The following is a 17,760-nucleotide window of genomic DNA, read 5'->3' as shown; positions in this document are numbered from 1 at the left end:
ATCCCTTTCCCATTAAACACGTTAAGGGTTCTTTTATTTTCCAATAATCTTTAAAATGTATATTATTCAAGAAAACATAAATAAATTATTTTTGGACAGACATATTGTTAGGTCAATCTATGTGATAAGAGATGCTTGGAGCACAATTGCGGGCATCTAGAATATATAACCCTTTGATTTTAATATTTCAATTATTTTTTTTTTAACTTTTATTGTAAAGGGTGCATGAAAAAGGAAGAATGAAAGTGAAAGCCACGCTAAAATATTCATTTTAAAAAATGCTCTTTTTTAAAATAAAAAAATATAGGGAATATAATTTATCCAAGCATCAATAATAATGATGCGTTGAAAAGATATTTAAAGACTTTGTTTTATATTAAACTTCATTGAGTCTTTCTTCACTTTTTCGGGTAAATTATATTTTTTTAAAAAAAAATTAAGATGGTCAAGAAATATAGTTTCGCTAATTAAATATTTTGATATTATTTCTCTTTTTTATGAACATGCAGTTTATGAGATCAAAATCTTAACATAAAAACTTTTGTAAGACTGTTTCACGAATCAATTTTGTAAGACGGATCTCTTATTTAAGTCACTAATAAAAAAGTATTATTTTGTATGCCAAAAATTTTACTCATTATTATAAATATGGACATGGTTGATCCGTCTCATGGATAAAAATCTGTGCGGTATCACATGCAAATACCTACTAAAATCTTAATATGACTCTGTTGTTTTTATCAATTCCTTGTTTTTCAAGTTTACAAATTCTTTAGAAGTACTTTTATACATTATAATGTCTGTTAGTAATCAAATGTTCATCACTGGAAAAAAAAAAAAATTGTACGAAAGACAAATTAATTTTCATTTTCCCGTTGTTATATCAAATACATAATGAGGAAAACTTTATATTTGAATAAAATATTAGTTTTAATTTTTTGAATAAAATATTGTTTTTAATTGGTATCCCTCTTTCATAGCATGTTTAATAGTGTGATGAACTTGGTGAGATGAAGATGCTGATATCAAGATTGATTGAGATGATAATGTTGAGAGGATGTTAAAATATTGATTTTTTTTATTCTATCTAATAACATTGTATTTAAAAATAACATAATAAAATTGCACATAATGAAAAAATTATAATTACACATAATGAAATTTTAAATCTTGCACATAATAACATTGTATTTAAAAATAACATAATAAAACTGCACATAATTGAAGTTTTATAATTGCTAACGAAAGATTTGTGTATTTCCTCTTTCTCATTTAATGTATGTTTTTATTCAAAGATGCGTATACATTCCATATGATCTTAAACAAGTTTCTTTAATAAGCGCAACCTCGACTTTTTCTCTAATATTCTCATTTCTTATGTCGTTCAAATACTTGACATCCTCGTCAATGCAACTTGATCCTCTATGAAATATATATAGTGCTATTTATAGAATGATACATGAGAGATACAAAATTATAATCATCCTACTAATTTCTCAAAAAATTATATGAAAAATCATCTTTAAATTTTTTTTAGTTTTAATTAAATATTACTTAACAACAAAAATTTAATTTTTACACACCATGTGCACAAGATTGATAGCTTTTGCTATGTTTATTAAAAATAAATAAAATTGTATGTATTTAATCTTGTAAAAAATAATCAGTATCAAATAGAGAATCTATGCATGTTGCTGTAATATATATATTTATTAATTATAAAAAAACAAGAAGAAATATAATTGGAAGCAACATTGCAGAGAATCTGCAATAAAATATAATATACATGGAGAAAGAAGTGGGGATGGCAAAAGATGGTGGTAGGCTAGGGGAGACGTATCTGCAGATTTGGGTAGCCTCAACAAATGATGCCATAAAATGCCAAAACTATGGTAGGGGCCGTCGATAACAAAACAGCGCAAATCCCAAAGAAATAAAAAGGCTGAGAAAAAGTAGTGTAGACTGCAGATTTACACTGCAGATCACCAGAAACAGGTAAAAAAGTTTCCATCTTTATCAGTTCAGCAGTCTGTGTTCAAAGAATTAACTCCAACAGATCCCTTTCAAGATTTTATTATATCCCTCAAGATCTGGGGTTGCCAACTTTTAACCGGTCGGCTTTCGTTATTGGTTTGTAAAAGACAAACGAGCTCTTGTTTGGGAGGCGGAAACATGGAGGTGGATCAGTTGCAGAGGAATTTTCTTGAATATATTGCTGCTTTGTTTCGTGAGGTAACTAACTGACGTGGGAGAAATGGGAAAAATTATGGATTGGTTTTCTGACGTTTTTCTGGATGGTTTTTTCTTCAATTGGTTTGATGCTGTTCTTTGTTTTGTTTTGATGTGGGTATTTTGGTGGTTGTTTGAAGGGATTCTTGGATGGGCAGTTTATTCAGTTGCAGTTGCTTCAAGATGAGAGTAATCCTGATTTTGTTGTTGAAGTGGTTTCTCTTTTCTTTGAGGATTCTGAAAGACTTCTCAATGATCTTACCAAAGCTTTGTGAGGATTCTTCTTCTATGTGTTTATCTGTGTTTATATGTATAATATTTGTGTGTAGTAGTAATAATATGCATTTCTGGCAAAGCCATGGAGCGAACAGAGCAGTATCCCCATTGACTTGAGCTCTTACCTCGCTCATTAGTTTCATGTGACAATTGTAGAGCGGAAGTATAAATTTGAGTGATTCTTTCACCTCATACGTTAATCTCTTGGTTTTTAACTCTCCATTTAGGTGTATATGGCATATGATAGTTGCTTCCAACCACTCAAAATCTGGAAATACATGCAAATTTCGCGCTTATCGTTGTTTTTTTATGTCTTGAAATTTTACTTAAGATTCGAGTATTGCAAATATGTTATGTTTCATGGTTCCATGATTCCATCTGTGTGTGAGTGAGCTCTTTTGAGTGCAAGAGATAAGAGTAACGGTGAGATTATTTTACAGAGATCAGCAGAATGTGGACTTCATAAAGATTGATGCTCACGTTCACCAGTTGAAAGGCAGTAGCTCAAGGTATTCGTAACAAGAAACAAAATATTTTAGAAGGTTTTTAAGATGAAGTATTTTGTTTACTTTTGTTGTTTGGAATTATAGTACTTACAATTTCACCATATTAAAATAGCAGATGAAAAATTACTGACAGTTAGCTGAGTTTCAGCCTTTCTTCACTCACACCATATCACTGGATAAAAGAGGCTTTACAAGCTCCCTATATATCACTTTTCGACACAATTTTTTTCAAATTCATAAACTTTCACGAATAGATTCTCGAATACCCATTATAGAAACATATTCATATGCGAAGTTTTCAGATTGAATTCATGATTTTCTTCTAGTGCTAATAGTTTGTACTGTTGGTATAATAGCATTGGGGCACAGCGAGTCAAGAATGCCTGCATTACTTTCCGAAACTGCTGTGATGAACGAAACATTGAAGCGTAAGAATTTTTTATTTTTATTTTTTCCCCTTCCAAGATCCCCATATGAAGCTAAATAGACACCGACCCCGACTAGTTTGAAAATGTGAATATTTTGTTAGGTGTCTGAGATGCTTGCAAGAAGTTAAGCAGGAATACTTGCTTGCCAAAACCAAGCTTGAGGCTTTATTTCGGGTATGTCCTCGATCTCTTTAACTTGTTGAGAAAGATGTTCGGGAACATCACCAAAAATCTTGATCACACACTTTGCTGTCATTTTGACACATATCATTTGTGTTTTTTTTTAGTTAATCAAATCTTGTTATGCTATTATACTTAAGGGATACGTCATAAACACACCAAGGGTAAGGACGATACCAGAAATCTTGATCAAGGATCGAGGAATATTTTCATATGTGCATTGATAATCTGAAAGAACAAATGCTGAGAAATTGAAATTTCTTTACATATGAATTGTAAAATTCTAACTTACGTACATTTTTCTAATTTCAGTTGGAGCAACAGATTGTTGCCGCTGGTGGAGCAATTCCGATATTGGATAATTTCTCTTAAAATGAGTGTTATTTCCTCTGCTGAGTTTTCGAAGCTTATGGGGGGTTCTGCTTGTATGTCAAAAGTCATTCTGTTAGCTTCTTGTTCTGATTATCTTTTTTGCACCATTAAGTTTCTCTAGCTTCTGGTTCTAAGATCAAATGTATTATGTGACTTATACGTTTGAGTTCCCTGTCGTTTACGAACAAGAAAGCAACGTAAACATGTTTCATATTTCAACTTTATATGCGTAAATGAATGTCAGGTGCATGCTATGTAAGTTCAAAAGTCACAAAGTATCATTTACCCATTGTGTGAAACATGAGGCAGTTACCAGTTAGAACTGAAGTTTTGTGATGGCATATTAAAAGGGTGACATAACTATTGGAGATGGCATGTTGTAATGTGATTATTAACCAAGTTTTAAGAAACGTGCACGGAATAATGAGTTCGAGCTATAGCTCAGAAAATAATACTACAGTTTAATACAAGCTGAAAGCAAGTTATAGTATGTGAGTTTTCGTATTAGCTTCTTCAATCTACATCAGTTGAACCACCTAGAGATGAATTTGAGTTCCATTCGGACACTCCTCGACAGGGTCGTACAAGTTCACTTTTCTTAATGCATTGTGTTTTTGAACTATGGGAATATACGAGTACATTGCTTAATGCAGGAGTATATATAAAAATATATATAGATTAAATTCTCTGTATGTTTATATTAATCACTATCAACAATTCTTGACGAATCCATCTGTGTCCCTTGCAGGATTTCTAAACAGAAACACTCAAAAGAATCATAATTTTTTATTAAAAAAAAATATATATCCCAAATTTTTTATGTATTGAAAGTTTGCATTTGTGCCACTTCCATTTAATTTTGTGCTCTATTCCATTGTCTTCTCTGCTCTTCAAAGCTTCCAACTACAGCAGATTGCTTTTGCTCCCCAAGTTGGTTTGCAAAAACATTATAATAAGCTAAAGATTTTACATTTTCTAATATCCTCACTGAATTCCCATTATTTTTACCAATAGTTATCTGTCCGTCTTCTGACTCGACACCAGTCGCCAGTACTTGAACTTTATTTACTCCAAATGTTGCATTTAAAACTGAATGATCACCTGCTAAGATTACTGCCCCAAGAATTTCTCCTGAGAATGTATCCTGCACAAGGGGAAAAATTGAAAGTTAATAAGTTTGACGAATGATTAAATTCTTGACAAGACCCAAAAAATTAGTTTCGGCAACTTCACTGATTATGGGTCTGCCCTGTGGACTACACTTGAGATTTTTCAAACTAAGGATCACCCCAGTTAGCTATCCATTCAAGTTTTCTATACCATATATTCTTGGTTACTATGGTGCACACAAAAATTTAGTTGAGGTGCGACTAAATATCAAGGGGTCCATCCCTGTTGGATGCATTTTTAAATGTTAAAGACCATATGCTCTTGGCTACCTTTAAATTTTTTTATGACTTGTTTTTCACTAGCAGAGGGCGGATCCTAGATTTTAATCAAGGGATGAATAGTTGGATCCACCAAAGTTAGAATTTTTTCAATACCACATGTTGGTAACGAGGATGAGTTCTTTGCAGCCTATGCAATTTTGAGATCAGACGTCTGGCAAACAAAGCCTCAGGGGTCTTCTTCGTAAGCCGAAGACTCTCTAAAATCTTGGCGAATCGGCTGACTCTACGTTGAACTCGAAGCGGGATGAGTGTGATGTTGTGTCCATGATCAAATACTGTTTTTGCAGCTAAAGGATCAAGAAACATGTTGAGTTCCGCATTTTTGTTTGAAGGAATGTTGATCACATTTCCTCTGATACTGCTCTTTTCATCGTTTATGTGTCCTCCCACTACGAATATCTCCTACAAAACACCAATAAATTTTATGAAATTCTTAACTGTGTAAAACTGCAAAATGAGATTGGATAAAAATTTAAATCTGCAACAACTCTTAACATGAAAAAAGATCAACTATGCCTATAGTAATGAAATACTAAGGATACTACGGTTACCTCAATAAAAGAGGTTGAAGTCTTGTCTGAAAGAATAATGTTAGCAATATTTGTCAAAGGCCCGTTTGTCAGAATGGTAACTTTAGATTGAGACTTCAGTGATTTGACTACGGATTGCCATATTTCAAGAGCTAGTGGCTGTCTAAGTTCAGGATGATCTGTGTCTCGAGGAGCTCCGAATTTCACAGAATTTTCTACTGTATATCTGAATGAAAAATATCAAAGATTCACTTGTAAGTTGTAAATGTATTTTCCAAATAATCATCAAATTATATGATAATTTAACATATGTTTTGAAAAGGGGCAAAAGAAGAAATGAGGGTTGTGTGTGTGTGTGTGTGAGTGAAAATACATAGGTATCATGGAACTTACATGTAAGGTAAGGCCTGGAACTCGACCGAATAAGGTGTAATGAGGTTAGTGTACTAAAATCTAAATAAGTGAAATAAATTTCATCCCACATCATTCGATGTAATTTACAAATGAAAGAAAACAAATATCTATTAATTCAAGAGAGAAATATGAATAACTATTATCTTGATTTTCACATCGAATTCAGCATCCTTATATTTAAAGAATGACTCAAGTCTTTAAAGCACACTCAGATCCATGCTTCAAGGTCAAGGTACATGCTTCATGGAAGTTTGCGCATACCTCTAAGGACTTCAATTTACTAGCTTTTATCTTTCCAATGCACTAGGCCTCAATGTGAGCTAACTAATATTGTTAGAACTTAGAAGCGAAGAAAATAGAGAACTCTAAAAGGATTAACTAAAAACCTTCGAGGACTTCGAGGTAAATCACGAGCCAAGCCATACAATGTGTCGGAATCAAGGAAGCCACCACTGCCGTGTGGAATGGCTCTATTGTAGTTGCAACCTCCAACGGCCGAGAAGATATGATCTGATTGATTCAGTGGGAACATGTCGCCCAATCCAATAGGAACATCATCTCGGCCCATCATGTGTAGCAAATCATAGATAACATCTATGGTTGCTGCGTTTGCCCATCCAGTCGGTGTCACTAATATTGCCTGGATTTCAGCAGAACAAATGCACACTTTGTAACACATTATTTTACTACATATAGGTTTTCCTATTTATGTGTACTTTTATATTAAAATTCCCTCCAATTATCAATCGAAATTCCAAGAGCAAGTGTGGCCTATTACTAGGACTCGTGGAATAATTTGTGGAAGTGGGAAAGAAGAAAGCTATAATTTACCTTAAGATTTATAACTTCTATAGGCATCTTGAGGAGATAAAAGAGAGCCAAGAAATCTCCTGCACTCATATCCATGTCAAAGATAACGTTCTTCCCAAGCTGTTTCCCCTTCAAATCTGGTTTGTATAAAACTTCTTTATAGTCAAGAAACTGTGTCGTAAAATTGAACCGCCCGCTTTGTTGAGGCCTGTTTACAACCTACAATCAAGATCATCTTTCATTTAACGTAATCAAATATAATATAAAATGAACATGATGAATTTAAAGTGTTATAAAATGCATAGATCAAACTTTACATCAAGAAAACTTTTGAAAAATTCTCTGTTCAAAGGACTGGTTCTATCGCTGTTTGGCTTGGCTCGTATGGCAACGAGAACACGAGCGCCTTCTCCACCAGTCACTTCTGCTGTATAGCCATCCTGGTAACTTCTTGGAGACGTGTTAGAGATACATAAATCACAGGGAAACTTTAATTTATAGAACTTGTGAAAATTTGAGATCTTACCTTGCATCTGCCTTTTCCATTCTTGACAATGCAGAATGGATCGCGAAGTCCAGTCTGGACATGTCCACTATGAACACCGTTTCTCTTTAAGCCGAACCTTGGTTTTTTATTGCCATCGAATAATGGATTTGAGCCATCGGATATTGCATATGGCTCGTTCGAAGTAATCACGGTAATGTTCATATACTCCATGACAGCAAATTCATTTTCTCCATTATGGTTCTTATGATTGAGCATTATGGAAGTGGCTACACCGGATAGAAATGAATCCCACATGAAGTAACTCTGCAGAAAGTGAAGTTTCATTATTTTAAATCTTTTGTTGATATGATGTCTGAGTCTTATTTCAATTATATACATTATAAAACTGGTTGTCCAACCAAGTATCACGAGCCATTTTCAATGACTTGGATATGTATTGTGCCTCATAAGTAAGTTGATTCTTCTCGAGTTCTTCGAAAAAATTAAGTGAGATTGGGATTGTGTTTGTGGCATCTAAAGGAACAAGAGTAACTGGAATGCCAGAATGAATCACCTGTCATGCAATGATTGAGAAAAGATCATATAAAACTATGTAATGAAGATACTTAGCGAGTAAGAATTCAAGAAAAGTATTCATATTTTCTTGAAAATACAGTCTGCTAAAACAATTTATAAAAAATGTGATCTCATCCAAAAAAACCTGATATGCAGCAAAGGGATCTCCAAACATGTTAAACTCTGCATAAGGGTTCGAATTGTAATCCGAAAAAATATTTCCTTTATCACCACACTGCCGAGGCTGACATGACGATTCAGCGGTCTTAGGACAGCAACCGGTTGGATTTTTCGACCTCACACCACCACCCATTATGTAAATATGCTCAATATTTTTTTTCAAATGTGGATTACTCATCAGAAAAATACCCAAATTGGTATTTGCTCCAATCAAAAACACTGTTATAGGACCAGCAGAAATCTTTTCAATCATCACCTGCTGAGCTGTTGGCTGGCGCAGAGGCAAATATCTCCTACTGCCCTGGTTCAGATTTAAGATTATCTCACACACAACATTCCAACTTTCGAATATATTAACCGATATTGATAAATAAAGGAGTATACCTGCGGAAGGAAGCTTTTCCTAAGGCCAAAATTTGTATCAATATCTAATTTTCCTCCAGAACCTACTGGTATAGCTTGTCTATATCTGCAATATCCAGCAGTACCATTTCCCTGATGAAATGACCCGATAATACTTATGTCAAGATTTATTACGTGAGTGTGCGAAATGCAGGGTGTGTGGAGAATTCATCTTTCATTAATGAAAAACTGAGTTCTGAATTTTACAAGAATATCTCGTTATATTGTTCATGTTGACTATCATCTAACTGTCACTTAAACAACTAACAACTCAATTATTTTATAACTTAATATATCTGATATCCCCCCTTCAAGATGCACTATAAACATTTTTTATGGATATCTTGGATAATAATGCTGATAAAGTAGTAGATGGTAAAGGTTTCGTAAACATGTCTGCGAGTTGCATGTAAGAAAAAACATGTAGTAACTTTCCATGATATCAAGGCATCACCAAGGAATACACAAAAGCCTGTGACAGACTTCTTGGTGTCTGTGCAAGCTGCTCAATCAGCATCGGAGAATGCCCCGCGTTTGGGTGGCTGATGAGGTAGGGAAGAATATTTCTTCACCAGTGACTGATTTGAGGTACCGCAAAAGATGGTGCACAGCTTGCAGATGAGTTGTACGAGGTTTATAGACAAACTGACTAAGTTTGTGGACCGAACGAGACGACAATATTGTGAGATATCTTCAAGTGGCTCACCCTCAACATTTTTTACAAGAAGACGAGGTTCCATGGGAGTTAGAACAGACTTATTGACTACAAAACCAATGTCCTCTAACAATTTTAAGGTGAAATATCGTTGAGATGGACAGATTCCCTGTTGTGATCGTGCAATCTCAAGACCAAGGAAATGTTTAAGTGAACCCAAATCTTTGAGTCTAAAAAGACCATGGAGAGATGCTTTTAAGGTTTGAATGAGATGTGGAGAGCCCTGTAATGATAATATCATCCACATTTACAATTAAAGCAATGAATGAGGATCCTGATCCTCTCGTGAACAATGTATGATAAGATTGAGATTGAGTCAATGTCCTAAATTGCGGTCTCGGCGGCCGCCTAGGTGTTAGGCGGCTGCCAGCCGCACCGATAAGGTGCTAAGCGGCCAACCTAGGAGCTAGGTGGGCATGGGCGCGCCTAGGTGGAGGCCAGCCGCCTAGTGGGCCTGATTTAAAAAAAAAATATTTTTAAAATTTAAAGAACCGCTAACAAGCTCATGTCTACACACGCTCAATAGGTATGCTGGCTTTCTTTCCGTCTCGTTCAAGATACTCCTTCTTGGCCAGGAGGCGCGATATTTCATTCTCACTCTTATGCTGCGATTTTTCTGTTAAGAATAACGTATCTTTCTTGCGGTGGAGAACAAACTCGTATGAAGTTCACGCCATTCCTACACCCTACAGGCCCATCGTGTACGAGGTGTTCTTGTTTCTTCAATACTTCTGATTATCATTCAAACCAATAATATATATGCGGAGAAAAAAAAAATTCATATCTTATGTTAGCTTTTAAGCTTCAGTCCACATATTTTTAATTTTTAATACAACACTTCTAATTTTTGTTTTCTAAAAATTTGATGGGACCAAAAACCAATAGCACCAAGTAATGTTTCAAAACCAATAGTGGATGATTGACTGGACTTTGGTTTTGTGGTAAAGATTCAGAGTTTAAATGAAAAGGTTACATATCAGTTGCTTATGTATAATGGATGATTGACTGGACTTTGGTTTTGCAGTATAGATTCAGAGTTCTTGTAATCCTTCAGCTGTTACATATCCTATTCTTGGTGCAGGTCTATTGCTGAAAAGGTTTAAGTGTTTCGTATTCAGCAAGATTTGGAGGGTAACAATGGCAAGCAATCCATCGTTGACGGCATCCGTCACTTAGCCTGAATCTGGGATTCTTAAGAAAAAGTCAAATGATATCGGATGGGAGTTTGGTATGTTGATTGATCTTAAGAACCTCGACAAAGTTAAATGTAAGTTGTGTGGGAAAATGATGTCCGGTGGAGTGTATAGAATCAAGGAGCACATAGGAAATATACCTGAAAATGTATCTTGTTGTCGAAATGCATCTCAAGAAGATCGTAATAAGTGCAAACATTCTATTTTAGAAATGAGGAACAAAAAGAAAAACAAAATACTGGAAGAAGAAAGTTGTAGAGGAGAGCTGAATATTTCTCTAGACGATGAAGAAGATGCTGAAATTGAAGGGATAGATGGAATTAAAAAACCTCATCTACTTGGCCCTGAACAATGTCGAATCAAATTATCAACCTATCAAAGTGATTATTGAGTCAAAAATGAAGGATAGACTTGATACATCATTGAATACCACAGCTTTTATGATGAATCCATACTTCTACTACAAAGATAGTTTTATTGCTCTTTATGGAGAGGTCGCGGCAGGGATTTTTGAATGCATTGAACTTTTGTATGTCGATGAGTGTGAACTGCAAGAAACAGTTATGAATAATGAATTTGCAAAATATAGAGATAAGACTGGGTTATTTGGAAAAGTATTGGCTGCAAAAGCATGTAAAACAAATGACGATACATTTGATCCATGTACATGGTGGAGTACCTACGGTGCTCACACACCCAACTTGCTAAGAGTGGCATTGAGGATTCTTTCATTAACTACAAATTCATTTGAGTGTAAAAGAAATTAGAGTACATTTGAAGGAGTAAGTTTAAATTTTAATTAAAATAAATTATTAATTTTAAAGTGTATGTTCATATTTCTAACTATACTAATTACTTTTTAAGTTTTTTTTTTAGAGTCATACAAAGAAACCAAATAGGTTGGATGTCAATAGGTTGAACAATCTAGTATTTGTCCAATTTAATGCTAGATTTTTTAATAAGCGAAAAAGTGAGAAAGAAAGGAACGTCGACGTCCTTCTTGAAACAGATGCTTCAAATGCACAAGGTTGGATTGTGGATAGTGGGGAAGAAAATGAAGTCAAACCAGGTTCGGGGCTGAACTGGCAAATAGTTGATGAAGCAACTGGGGTAGATGAAAATCTACAACCCCAAAGAAGCTCTAGAGTTAGAGAACTTCACGAAGATGATTTTGAATCCGAAGAAGATGATGATGATCACAATGATGATATTGATTTTGTGTCCGATAAAGAACAAATTGTTGAAAATTTCGGAAAAGAAGAAGTGGAGTAAATTTGTGATATTCAATTAGCAGTGTAATCATTAAATCAAAGTTTCCTACATTTAAATATGAAGTTTGGAAGAAATATGAATTCTTTCTTATTTTATTGATATGACACATTAGACTATGTAGGGAATATTTTGAACGTATTTTAAATTTGATGTTATTGTGCTTAAGTTCTAGTATGTGATTTATTATGTTGATACCGTAGAATCCGATTAGTGGCGCCTAGTCCCCGCCTAGGCGGCCTAGGTGCTGGGCTGACGCCCGACTAGCGCTTAGCGAATTTTAGAACCTTGGATTGAGTGAATCCTGACTGAAGCAATGCTTGAGAAAACTTGGTGTACCACTGTCGAAATGCTTGACGGAGCCCATAAATCGACTTGTGGAGTTTACATACGAGTTTTTGGGAAGAATAGTTGTGTGAAAGTTGTTTGGAATAACCAATAGGTAGGTCCATATAAACTTCCTCCAATAGATCACCACTAAGAAATGCATTGTTCACATCAAGTTGAGAAAATTGCCAATGGTGATTGGGAGCGAGTGCAAGCAATACTTTGACAGTGGATAATTTTGCCACGGGCGAGAATGTTTCAACGAAATTGACACACTCTTGTTGGGTGTATCCTTTGGCCACAAGACGGGGGCCATGTATCTCTCAACGGACCCATCCGATGCAAATTTAATTTTGTAGATCCATCTACAACCGATGGAGTGCTTGCTTGGTGGCAGAGGAATGATCGACCAGGTGTGATTAGCCTCCGTAGCATCAAGTTCATTTTCATGGTTGTTTGCCATTGAGGAATATGAGCAGCTTGATGAAAGAATTGAGGCTCATATTGTGAAGAAAAATTGAGCACAAGAATGCGGTAAGAAGGGGACAAAGAATCATAAGAAATATATTTTTTAGAGGGATGTGAGGATTTTGAATGCAGGGTGCATTTAATTGCATTAGATTGCAATGATAATCACGAAGGTAAGATGGGGGTTGTGTGTTCCTGGACGACTAGTGATGAGGTATCGGCATTGATGGTCCAGTGGCTTGGGCATGGGACTGTGAGGTTGTGCTTGAATCAAGCAAGGGTGAAGACTCGTTCGGTGCTGAAATAGTGGTGTCAAAATTATGTATGTCTAATGAAACGAGCATAACCACATGAGGAAATGGATTGATGCTTATGTCTGAAGCAGTTGACATAAATGGGAATGTATTTTCATGAAATGGCACATCCCTGGAAACAAAAACTTATTTGCTTTTGATGTCAAGTAATTTGTAGCCTTTAATGCCCGAAGGATAACATAGAAAAACACAAGCACGAGCTCTAGGTGAAACTTGTCACGATTAACTGCCATTGGAGATGCAAAAGTGAGGCATCCAAAAGCCCTAAAAAATGAGTAAACAAATTTTTTCTGGTATAGAAGTTTGTGAAGGTGATTTGTATTGGTTCGTAGGAGAAGGTACTCAGTTTATCAAATACGTAGCCGTCAATATGCATTCTCCCCAAAACATTGCTGGTACACGAGATTGAAATAACAAGGATCTGGCGACATTAAGAATATGTTGGTGTTTTCGTTCAACTACCAAGTTCCGTTGCTATGTTTGTACACACGAGAATTGATGTATATTGCCGCCCTTTTCAAGGAATGCATCTGGGAATACAAGCTCTTTTGCATTATCAGTCCAAAAGGCTTTGATCTTTGTTAGTAATTGAATCTCAACCATAGTGCAGAATCTTGAAACAACACTATGTACATCTGATTTGTGTAGGAGAAAAAACACCCGTGTAAAGCGAATGCAATCATCCATCAAGGTTAAAAAATAATGTTGGTTGTTTTGTGTGGAAGTGTGATATGATCCCCTAACATCGCAATGCATAAGATCGAAAGGAGATACAGACACATTACGATGCGATATAAACGCCAATCTCCATTGTTTAGCTAATGAACATATGAGACAAGATTTACATTTATCATGGTTGAATACATTGTGTTGTAAGTGATATTTCAAAGTTTTCACGACTCTAACAGATAGATGACCAAGTCTGTTATGCCATAAGTCCACCGATATCTGATTTACAGAACCATTACAAGAATCTAAACTTGTATCAAGAATGTAAAGCCAGTCAACTTTCCTACCCTTGCCAATCGTCTTCCTCGTCATGACCTCCTGAATAACAAATAAATCATGACAAAACTGATTTCATAATTGGTGTTGGCAAGAAGATAAGCGCTAGACATTATGTTGAATTTGAAGGCTGGAATATATAGAACATCTTCAAGAATTAAGGAATCTCAAAGCTTAATATCTCCGCAAAACTTAACATAGATAATGGTGTGATTAGGCAGAGAAATTGTCGAAACCCTAACTGGTTTAATGGACTTAAACAAGGAAGAATTTGAACAAAAGTGTCTAGATGCTCTGGAATCAATAACCGAACATGACGTAGACTTTAGATTATTAGTATCATATGTTGATACAAGTACCCGTGATATGAGCATTACTTGAGTCACTGCTCGGATTATGTTGATTCTCAAATGAAGAGAGATGTTGAGTAAACATCATTCTCAATTGTTCCATTTGGTCTTTGTTAAAACATCGGAATGGATTTAGGGATGGATCAGTGTCACCTCCAGGATGATCAGAAGAGTTGTATGGCCCCGAGATCTGATTCACACTAACCACGTTTGACCTAGTTGAATTGTTCCCTCGATGCTTAAACCACGGAGGGTATCTATGTATCTTATAACATGTATCCACTGTATGGCCATTGACATTGCATTTCGTGCAGAAAGGCCTCTCTCTGTATAGTCTTGGTGGTCCTCTAGCTTTAGATTGCGCTTGAGATTGATCACTCTTGATGGCAAAGGCCATGCCTCCTGTAGACGTGAGGCCTGTGGATTGAAATCCAATGGCCTTTTAGCGTTCTTCCTGGATAACCAACGAGAACACACGATTGATGGGGGGAAATGGAATAAGCAATAGAACTTGGGTGCGAACTTGGGCAAATGAATCATTTAGCCCCATGAGGAAAGTCATGATATAGTCCATCTGGAAATATGTGTCAATCTTTTTTACTTCTTCGCAATTGCATCGACCACAACTGCACATTGGATGAAAGTTATTCAATTCTTCCCAAAAGGCTTTGAGCTTGGTGAAATAAACACTTACAGAGTCTTGTTCTTGACGTAAGTTTATCAAATCACGTCGCAACCGAAAGATACGAGGCTCGTTGCTCTGTTGAAAATGTTCTCTGAGATCTTCCCAGATTCTTGCAACGGAGTCAGATAATGGAACACTTGCGAAGATTTCTTTGGAGACAGAATTCAAGATCCAAGAAATTAAAATATTGTTGCTTCGAGTCCAATAATTGAGTAGGCTCACATCTGCATCAGAAGGTTTAACGATTGTTCCATCAATAAATCCCAACTTTTTTTTGATGGAAAGAGCAATCTTCATGGCTCTGCTCCAAGATGAGTAGTTGTCTCCGGTGAGTGATTGCGAGACCAGTGTGAGACCGGGATTATCGGAATGATGCAGATAATAGGGGCTCATAGGATCATCAATGGTGGACTGACCATTGGAATGAGATGAATGGGATTAATTTCCAAGGGCCATGAACTACGCTGCTGAAGACTTGTTGAGAAAGAAAAATTGAAAACGGATGCGTCGATCTGGAGAGGAATACGCAGACCAACGGACTGTGGTGTACAGAAGCTTTCAAACTGATATCATATTAAGTGAGAGTGCCAAATGCAGGGTGTGTGGAGAATTCATCTTTCATTAAAGAAAAACTGAGTTCTGAATTTTACAAGAATATCTCTTTATATTGTTTATGCTAGCTATCATCTAACTGTCAATTAACCAACTAACAACTCGATTATTATATAACTTAATATTAATATTAAAATATCTGATAAGATTTGATATGATACACGATCAAAATTTATTTTTCAATATGGATTCATGTAACCAGATGGGAAAAAAAAAAAAAAAAAAACCTGTTCAATAATGGGGTGATATCCACCAACATTCGGCAAAATTGTACCGTCTTCGAGTATACTGCCTTCACCTCCAACACCAACAGAAATGTCATCTCTCCCCATCATGTAGAGAATGTCATATACTTGATTTACAGAATGTCCTGCATCAGTCCATGCATTTGTGTTAATGGTAACTGCCTGCACAAGTTAGAGAGTAAAAAGGAAGAAAAAAATCAACATGCGTACACTATTGCATAAGCCAAATCAAAAAAATGAAACATATGAAATCAGATTAAGCACACAAAAAAATTTGGTCAGGGGTAAAAGAGGAACAATAATCCACTACCATTTTTATACTGCAAGTTTGCAACTGCTCAATGAAAACCAGACTATATATTAAGCCATACTTCAGGGATCGAATTCCAAACTCAAAAAGCTAATCTACCCGAATCTAAAATACTGAGTTGCTAAGTAGAAGAGTCTCTAAAACTCATATATCTTTAAACAATTGTTTGTGGAAAACGACATGAAATTGTAGCATTTTTCAGCCTCCAAGAAACTCACGCACGGTATGCGAATGCCCTTCAATTCTTTTTCTTTTTATGATTCATGTCAACAGCCTATAATCCGATACATGCCACATTTTCACACCAGCAGATGGTATCGCATCTATTCGGTAGGAGTACCATATTATCAAGAAATGAAAACGATGGAGAACTCAAATTTCAAAAGATTGGTCTTTTATTAAGTGCTAAAGCATACTGGAAACGTAAAACAAGATAAAAAGAACACATATGAAAACTTCATGACATTGGGCATGAAGCTAAAATAAATCAAATTCCAGCGAAAATTCTTTCAACAAAAACAAATGTTTGTGTCACTTAGAACGAATACCTGCAAATCAAATTCTGATCTATTAAGCTTCAAAAGGTACAACAGAGCAAATATATCATCTCTATCGACATCTGTATCCAAGAGAATCCGATATGGCCGCCGCTCCTCCACACAATATACGTTACTTCCAACCAATAGAAACATGACTAATAGCATACATACGCACACACATCTCTGTACCAACATCTTTGCTTTCCTTTGCACACTGCACAAAGGGCAAGAAATCTATATTCTTGAACCGCCCGAAGGAAAGATTTTCACTTTGAAATGAGTAAAATGTGCATCAGACCGCTTTCCTGGAAAATAACAAAGAATCCCTCAGAGAAAATAAATGAATCGATGATAAGAACTTCGTACATACAAAACTTTATCATCATACTGTCTTGTCTTGGGTCTTTCAGGCATGGAAGAGTGACTACAGAAGAGTTGAATGATGATTTCAAGAACAACTAAAAGAGAGTTTTTGAAGATGCATGTGCCAAAAACAGAGGCTGAGAGAAGAAATATGGCAGTAATAGAAGATTATTGACGCTAATTTCAACAGAGTATATAAATGATGATGATGGCATGGCAGTATCTTTTTGGAGAAAATAATAATAATAATAATAATAATAATAATAAAGGAAAAATATAGGAGAAATTACTATTAATTTGATATAAATATATTTGGATGGAGAAATTCATTTTTTTTTGTTTCAGAGCAAAAATCAAGATGTCAAAAAATTGACTTTTGGGATTCTAATTTTGTTTTTATCTAAAAAATAAAAGTTATTTTGCTTATTGTTTACAAATAATAAAATTTATATATTTTTAAAAAAAGGAAAATTAAAATTCCTATTTAATTTAATAAAATGTTTCATTAAGATTGGGTTTCTGTA

General features: G+C 35.3%; 2 protein-coding genes across 12 annotated transcripts; one reads left to right on the top strand and one right to left on the bottom strand.

Moving 5' to 3' along the window:
* Nucleotides 1-1,751: 1,751 nt before the first annotated feature.
* On the top strand, nt 1,752-4,245 carry LOC140980519 (histidine-containing phosphotransfer protein 1-like). 2 transcript variants are annotated; one of them, XM_073446388.1, is made up of 7 exons: nt 1,752-1,995; nt 2,142-2,232; nt 2,370-2,500; nt 2,946-3,014; nt 3,368-3,439; nt 3,541-3,613; nt 3,932-4,245. In XM_073446388.1, the coding sequence occupies exons 2-7, from the start codon at nt 2,173-2,175 to the stop codon at nt 3,989-3,991; spliced, it is 465 nt and encodes a 154-aa protein (XP_073302489.1). In that variant the 5' UTR covers nt 1,752-1,995; nt 2,142-2,172; the 3' UTR covers nt 3,992-4,245. The 2 variants fall into 2 exon arrangements, with proteins under 2 accessions (XP_073302489.1, XP_073302488.1); XM_073446387.1 differs by having other exon boundaries at nt 1,804-2,232.
* A 402-nt stretch (nt 4,246-4,647) lies between these two features.
* LOC140980517 (nucleoside hydrolase 3-like) lies at nt 4,648-17,416 on the bottom strand. Of its 10 annotated transcripts, none has more exons than XM_073446376.1 (13): nt 17,233-17,414; nt 16,883-17,178; nt 16,007-16,186; nt 8,824-8,934; nt 8,405-8,740; nt 8,081-8,257; nt 7,723-8,007; nt 7,514-7,636; nt 7,218-7,415; nt 6,773-7,026; nt 5,994-6,198; nt 5,536-5,844; nt 4,648-5,135 (listed from the first exon to the last, which is right to left on the bottom strand). In XM_073446376.1, exons 2-13 carry the CDS (start codon nt 17,066-17,068, stop codon nt 4,845-4,847), a joined length of 2,655 nt encoding a protein of 884 aa, XP_073302477.1. In that variant the 5' UTR covers nt 17,069-17,178; nt 17,233-17,414; the 3' UTR covers nt 4,648-4,844. The 10 variants fall into 10 exon arrangements, with proteins under 10 accessions (XP_073302477.1, XP_073302478.1, XP_073302481.1 ...); XM_073446377.1 differs by having other exon boundaries at nt 17,262-17,412; XM_073446380.1 differs by having other exon boundaries at nt 8,824-8,908; nt 16,883-17,414.
* Nucleotides 17,417-17,760: the final 344 nt, after the last annotated feature.

This window comes from Primulina huaijiensis, chromosome 7 (genome assembly GCF_012295235.1).
Source record: "Primulina huaijiensis isolate GDHJ02 chromosome 7, ASM1229523v2, whole genome shotgun sequence".
Taxonomy (NCBI): Eukaryota; Viridiplantae; Streptophyta; class Magnoliopsida; order Lamiales; family Gesneriaceae; genus Primulina; species Primulina huaijiensis.
This window is presented reverse-complemented; position numbering and strand designations above follow the sequence as displayed.

Excerpts from the sequence above, each read along its gene's own strand:
- LOC140980519 (XM_073446388.1), top strand. The coding sequence starts at position 2,173 with ATGGAGGTGGATCAGTTGCAGAGGAATTTTCTTGAATATATTGCTGCT. Across the intron at positions 2,501-2,945 it reads AATGATCTTACCAAAGCTTT|AGATCAGCAGAATGTGGACT; the intron begins GTGAGGATTCTT and ends ATTATTTTACAG. Across the intron at positions 3,440-3,540 it reads GATGAACGAAACATTGAAGC|GTGTCTGAGATGCTTGCAAG; the intron begins GTAAGAATTTTT and ends ATATTTTGTTAG.
- LOC140980517 (XM_073446376.1), bottom strand. The coding sequence starts at position 17,068 with ATGTTGGTACAGAGATGTGTGTGCGTATGTATGCTATTAGTCATGTTT. Across the intron at positions 8,258-8,404 it reads ATCCCTTTGCTGCATATCAG|GTGATTCATTCTGGCATTCC; the intron begins GTTTTTTTGGAT and ends ATTGCATGACAG. Across the intron at positions 8,008-8,080 it reads TGGACAACCAGTTTTATAAT|AGTTACTTCATGTGGGATTC; the intron begins GTATATAATTGA and ends CACTTTCTGCAG.